This window comes from Malania oleifera, chromosome 2, assembly GCF_029873635.1.
Source record: "Malania oleifera isolate guangnan ecotype guangnan chromosome 2, ASM2987363v1, whole genome shotgun sequence".
Taxonomy (NCBI): Eukaryota; Viridiplantae; Streptophyta; class Magnoliopsida; order Santalales; family Ximeniaceae; genus Malania; species Malania oleifera.
Window position 1 is genome coordinate 1,061,387 of NC_080418.1, and position 6,866 is coordinate 1,068,252.

Here is a 6,866-nt window from a genome sequence, read left to right on the forward strand (position 1 = left end):
TGGGATACAACTCAGCCAGGACTAATCCCACGCCCCACAGAACTCACCCCAAGGCCCTGCAGAGAGATAAATCGAGATTTGCTTAAGGTAGTAGGAATCGATTTTGAGCAACTAACCTAAGTCACAGGCTCAACCGAGTCGTCCTTACCACATGAGCCAGTGCCCGGGGAGGTAAGTATCTTTTTCTCTTACAAGTAGTGACCGACCAATTTTACTCAACCACTACAATGTGCTGACGCTGATGCCATCATAAACTAAGGAAGCATTAATTGATATAAGATTTTGTTCTTTAAATTTTTACCATTAAATGTAGTAATTTCAAAGGATATGTTTTAGCATAAACCAATTAAGTTTGCTAACATAATAAGGCAAGGTCAGGTCAGAAGGTGCTTTAATCTACTTTAATTGAAAGGCCCCCATAAAGTGCTGAGGTCGCTGCGTTTACCTGTTTCTGCGACTCTGAGCGGTCAGGAGGCTCCTCCTCTTTCCTCTTTAATTTCCTTTATGCATTTATTTTTTTCTGTTCAATTAATTTGTTGTTTCTTCCACAGTGGCAAATGCTTTCTTCTCCTACTCCTAAGCTAGCTAGCGAGCTCCTCCCCTCGCCCCCCTTCTCCTTTTCTGCTAATCTTTTTGTGGGTTCTGTGCGATCATCGCTGAAATGCGGTGGGGGTTCCTCCTATCTCATTAACAGCTTTGAGCATCTGACGCCGCCTGGCGGTTTCCGGCAATATTCATGTTTGATTATTAATTAATGTCGCTGTTGAATACACACAGTCTCTCTCTCTCTCTCTGTCTCTCTCTCTCTCTCTCTCTCTCACACACACATTTATTAGCTAGGCCAGACTGCCATCAGTGAGTGTTGGAAGTGGCAGATTTCCGTCGTTTAAAGCTCCGATGGAGGAGCGATCCAAGTTGTAGCTCGCAAGTCACAATACAGCAGCTTGAATGCCGGATCTGGGGTTAAGCCCACTAGATTCCGCCGGCCCCAACCTCATTTTCTGGCTAGCTGTTGGGTATTCCGGTTTAATTTAGCTCGACCCCAGCGCAGCTGCTGCTTTGACATCATGCGCCTGGATGGATGCTAACTATTTAATTACAAGAAACCTGCTTCTTGTAGCTGCTCGCTCCGCTCTCTGTAGGTTTGCACCCTTCTTACTCATTCATTTCCTTATATTCACACATACATGTTTTCTCTCTTAATTTATATATATTTTTCGAGTAATTGCGTATCAATTCCGTCATGTACGCATACTCCATTTGTTTAATTATGTTTTGAGTTGTTGATTTCAATTTACGACACTGCCCGTCAAGTTTCTGATGAGTTTAAAGCAGATCTGATGTTGTGACAATGTCGACCGATTAATATTATATACGCAGCAAAAAAAAAAAATAGTCCCTTCTCTTTTCTTACTTTTTAATATGGTCTTTTTGTAAGCCTCTGCTTCTTTGTTCGACTTCCCAAGTTCCATTTTTTCAACTTCCGGAGTTTGAGATGAGCAGTACTTCATAAAACGTGTATTATACGTTTTCTGGATTTGTTACATTGATGTTTCTCTTTCACATCTCGAGCAACTTCTATAATTCTATTCAGTCTTGGTTGGCAATGAACTTTTGGTCGTCTAACAGCTTCATTGATCCAATTCCTAACACTATTTTCAGCTCCACCCTCTCTCTCTCTCTCTCTCTCTGCACGCACAAAGAAAACCTCTAAATTGAGCAAGTGAGTGAATATTCTTACATTGATTCTCTCGGACTTCCTCTCAGAAATTTGGATGTTGTAAGTCTAGGCTTTTTAATTATGTCATTGCTAATCTAAAACCTCCTTCCTCTTCCTCTTAGCTTCCCAGCAAAAATGCTTGTTTTTTCAGTTTTGCAATTTTAATCTATTATGCTTGTCATTTTTAGTAAGATTGTTAAAATTTTCATTTTGTTCATTTAATGATTGAACACATGCATTACATGCCTCACCACGGTTTTCCTCCGCCAAAAGTGAGGGCATGTCAATAAAGATTTTCAAATTTTTTTAAAAAAAAAAAAATCAGTTTTGCAAGAATATTTATTTTCTATTTTTTTTTACAGGCAATTTTGGACCATTTTGTATTCCCATGGGTTTGTATTGTAGGAAATGGGTTTTTCTTCTTCTTGTTATTCTATTATATTTGCTTATAGTACAATAGGAAAAAAAATATTGTTCCTTTGTTTTATTCTTTTTTAAGTCTTTATGCTCTCTGATCTTGATGATTGCTTTTGGCTATCATTTTCTGAACCACCATTTTCTTATCAAATAAAGAATACTATAAAAAAAATGCCATAAAATTTGTTTTTCTTACGTGGGAAGGTTGATAATATAGCCAACCGATAAGTTTCTCCCATAGTTACAAACACTTGAATCTCCTAATAGTTGAAATGCTGGAATTGATCGTCATTGTCTACCAATTTGCAATCCAATGACTTAAAAAACCCAGCTCATAATGCCCTCATGACAGCGAGAATGATGTTCATATCTTCTTTTTTTTTTTTAGTGTTTTCTTCTGCATGGAGTCTGCCTCATGTAAATGTTTATTTGTGTGTTATGTAAGGGTAGGTATTGACCCCTGTGTTAGTTATTCTTCATATGAGATAAGTAGATATTTTATTGCTCTCTGTACCATCATTTTGAAGATTTCCTACACGAATCACAATCTTAGCATTCAAGTTTTCAATTTCACACTTACAAAGGGAAATACATAGGGTAAATTATACAAGAAACGTACCTCTCAATTGTCTGTCTGTCTATTTCCTAAATTCTAAACATGTTGGAAATGGGGCCCCATCTTTATGTGTGATATAAATGAATGTAGGACTAATTTGCCACATGTTTAACATCTAAAATACAGGCACACGGACACATGCAGGAGCAGCAAGTCTCTTGTATAACTTCTCAAGGCGTAGTTACTAGAAAAGACTTAACTCCTTGGTAAACCACAAATTGGTATGAACATTCCAAAACTTGGTACACTTTTGTTCTGCTATGTTAAATCTAGTGATTCAAAGTTTTAATTCAATATTTTTCACATGATAAATTTTTTATTAGTTAAAGGGAAAATCACATCATAATTCCATTTCAGCCATTATTATTCCATTTCGCAAATGAAAAATGTCTTCTAGATTTAGAAACATCTCAACTTCCTCCCCAAAATATACAAGTGCCATTACATATTGTTCACAAATATATCTGTATCAGTATGCCCCTAATGTTCCACATTTTAGAGCGTATGCCATACCACGATCCGTTTCCATTCCATGAATTATAATGCTCCACGCCCTAGGTAACATTAAGGCAAAATCTGAGAATGTGGATTCTTTTTACACATGGTTATATGGTAATATGTATACAAAGAAACAATTTGACAGCTTTCTTTCCCTTGCTGAATTTTCATTGCTGACCTAAAGTGAAGAGGATTTATGTATTCTGACCTCTCATCAGCTTCAAATTCATGGCAAGTTCAAATATATTTGGTCCATTTGGATAATATCTTACTTGTTTAAGAGAAAAAAAGGGGGAGGACATTTCCTTTCCCCTTTTTTAAAAAAAAAAAAAGGATAAAGATTTGTATTTATGGGAAAATGTATATTTTTTTTATATAAAAGTTCCTATTCTATTTCCTCTCCTGTTTTCCCTGCACATGGATAGAAAACTGTCTGTAGCTTTTTCTATCTAAATGTTGAACCATACGGTGGCAGGTATTGTGGCAGTCCATGCTTGCAGGGGAATATGTTCCTTCTATTTTCTGTTTATCACTCTCAACTTTTGTTGCTTTGTCAACTGATGTTGTTCTGTGGCTTTTGTTTTGAACCAGGAGACTAGGAGAGCATTTATCCCTGGAGCATTGATCGCTGTAATTTAAATGCACTCAGTGCCAAACAAATGCCTATGAAGCTCTGTTCCAATTTTCCCGTGCTCTTCATCATAGTAGGCCTTCTTCCTCTCGGTATTGCTGACCTGAATTCTGATAAGCAAGCCCTTCTTGAATTTGCTGCTGCTGTTCCCCATGGTCGGAAACTGAACTGGAATCCTGCATCCCCAGTCTGCACAGCATGGGTAGGCATCACTTGTTCTTCAAATGGAACCCATGTGCTTGCCCTTCGGCTGCCTGGTGTTGGACTCACAGGCCCTATCCCTGCCAACACTCTTGGGAAGCTAGATTCCCTCCGGATCCTCAGCCTTCGATCCAATCGACTCAGTGGGAACCTTCCATCTGATATTCCCTCCCTCCCTTCCCTTCACTGCCTCTTTCTCCAACATAATAACTTCTCTGGTGACATTCCTGCATCCTTTTCCCCTGGGCTCAATGTCTTGGATCTCTCTTTCAATGCTTTCGCTGGTAGCATTCCCGTAACAATTAAGAATTTAACACATCTCACAGGGTTGAGCCTTCAAAACAATTCAATTTCTGGACCAATTCCAAATCTCAACCTCCCAAGGCTAAAGCATTTGAATTTAAGTTACAACCATCTTAATGGCTCAGTCCCATCTTCCCTTCAGAAATTCCCCAATTCTTCATTTGTTGGAAACTCCTTCTTATGTGGACCACCTTTAAGTAACTGCTCCAGCATCCTCTCTCCTTCCCCTTCCCCTGCTTACTTTCCACCACAGCCAATGGTCCCTAAAAAAGAGAGCTCGAAAAAGAAATTAACTAAAGGAGCGAAAATTGCCATTGCAGTTGGGGGATCTGCGGTGCTCTTTCTCACAGTTCTGGTTATTGTTGTATGCTGCTTGAAAAGAAAAGTGAGTGGGGGCACTGGTGTGTCAAAAGGGAAGGGTTCTAGTGGTGGGAGGGGTGAGAAACCCAAGGAGGATTTTGGGAGTGGAGTTCAAGAGCCCGAGAAGAACAAGTTAGTTTTCTTTGAAGGCTGTTCATATAATTTTGATCTGGAAGATTTATTGAGGGCATCTGCTGAAGTGCTGGGAAAGGGGAGTTACGGGACAGCATACAAGGCTGTTTTGGAAGAGTCAACAACAGTGGTGGTGAAGAGGTTGAAGGAAGTAGTGGTGGGGAAGAGGGACTTCGAACAGCAGATGGAGATTGTGGGGAGGATTGGCCAGCACCCAAATGTGGTGCCACTACGTGCTTATTATTACTCCAAAGACGAGAAGCTCTTGGTTTATGACTATATCCCCAGTGGCAGCTTGTCCACACTCTTGCACGGTATGCAATTTCTGCACCTTTTTTATTTCAGCAGCTTTTGCTTATTATTGCACATAATTTTTAAATGTCACGAACTTATCTTCCTGCAGTTTAGTATGGAACATTGGAGTTGAGATGCATTTACTACTGGGAGTTAATTACTCATGATAGTACAATACTAAATGTATTTTCCTTTATAAGTCAGAACATTTCAACTAATGTTCTAGAGAGAGTCTTCACCTTCTATCTTCATCTCACTGGGTTATTAATCATTTAAACAGAGAACAAGCATTTTTTTTTTTTTTCCAGAAGAACTGAAACAAATATTTCTCTTTTTTATTCAGATACAGAAACAACAGCACACTAATCACACGACACAGCTAGTCCCCTGGCATAACGGGTCACGAGGAAGATTATTGTATCAGGATTGCAGCTTTGAACTGCCAATGTTCACTGTTCTACTAATTCAATATGTTAATTTGATCTGAGCTTTAACTGCCCATTCTTGAACCCAGCAATATATGTCAGATTAACTATTCCCTGTGTCCCATAAGCTGAATTTGGATGTATGATGGCAGGAAACAGGGGTGCAGGAAGAACTCCACTAGATTGGGACTCCAGAGTGAAGGTCTCCCTCGGAATTGCTAGGGGCATTGCCCATATCCACGCGGTGGGTGGTGTGAAATTCACCCATGGAAACATCAAGTCCTCAAATGTTCTGCTAAGTCAGGATCTTGATGGGCGCATCTCTGATTTTGGCCTAACCCCTCTTATGAACCTCCCCGCAACTCCATCTCGGGGTGCAGGCTATCGTGCTCCCGAGGTTATTGAAACCCGAAAGCACACCCACAAGTCAGATGTCTACAGCTTTGGCGTTCTCCTTCTTGAGATGCTGACCGGGAAGGCCCCACTCCAATCTCCTGGGCGCGACGACATTCCGGATCTCCCAAGGTGGGTCCAGTCTGTTGTGAGGGAGGAATGGACGGCTGAAGTTTTTGACGTCGAGTTGATGCGGTACCAAAACATAGAGGAAGAGATGGTGCAGATGCTGCAGATTGCCATGGCCTGTGTAGTGAAGGTGCCTGAAATGCGACCAAACATGGATGAGGTTGTAAAAATGATCGAAGAAGTCCGGCAATCTGACTCAGAGAACCGGCCCTCTTCAGAGGAGAATAAGTCCAAGGATTCAAATGTGCAGACCCCATGAATGCATTCAAAAAAAATTTTTTTGGTTAATTTTCCAAGTTCTGAGAATTCGTCAGATTCATGCAAGATTCAATGTTTTTGAAGCCAACGTGAACTTGTTCTGTTGTGCGGTTTTTTCTTTTCTTTTTAGGGATATAATGCTTTAGATTGTGTTACAGGCTTCTTCAATCCCTCTGTTTTATGATTATACTTATTTGTTTTTTTCTTTTGGGGTTTGCAGAATTTGTTGTAAGAAGGAATTTCAAGAGCATTATGAATTGATTGATTGATGATCTTCCATCAGAAGTAGTTGTATTAGTGGTGGGTCGAGTATGTCATTGTGTCCCCTGATCTATAACCACTAGCATTGGTTTTTCCAATTTTGAATTAAATTTGAATAAAATTTACATTGAATTTTAGTTAAATTCAGAGAATCCAGTCCAAACTTCAAAATCTATCCTTTCAAACACTACTGTAGATTAATATTACAATTTTATGATTTAAGAATAA

General features: G+C 39.5%; 1 protein-coding gene across 3 annotated transcripts; it reads left to right on the forward strand.

The window, feature by feature from the left end:
- The first annotated feature begins 388 nt into the window (after positions 1–388).
- LOC131149213 (probable inactive receptor kinase At5g58300) lies at positions 389–6,659 on the forward strand. 3 transcript variants are annotated; one of them, XM_058099461.1, is made up of 4 exons: positions 394–1,138; positions 2,880–2,974; positions 3,843–5,192; positions 5,750–6,659. In XM_058099461.1, exons 3-4 carry the CDS (start codon positions 3,911–3,913, stop codon positions 6,376–6,378), a joined length of 1,911 nt encoding a protein of 636 aa, XP_057955444.1. In that variant the 5' UTR covers positions 394–1,138; positions 2,880–2,974; positions 3,843–3,910; the 3' UTR covers positions 6,379–6,659. The 3 variants fall into 3 exon arrangements, with proteins under 3 accessions (XP_057955446.1, XP_057955444.1, XP_057955445.1); XM_058099463.1 differs by lacking the exon at positions 2,880–2,974 and having other exon boundaries at positions 389–1,142; XM_058099462.1 differs by lacking the exon at positions 2,880–2,974.
- The last annotated feature ends 207 nt before the right edge of the window (positions 6,660–6,866 follow it).

Excerpts from the sequence above, each read along its gene's own strand:
- LOC131149213 (XM_058099463.1), top strand. The coding sequence starts at position 3,911 with ATGCCTATGAAGCTCTGTTCCAATTTTCCCGTGCTCTTCATCATAGTA. Across the intron at positions 5,193-5,749 it reads CTTGTCCACACTCTTGCACG|GAAACAGGGGTGCAGGAAGA; the intron begins GTATGCAATTTC and ends GTATGATGGCAG.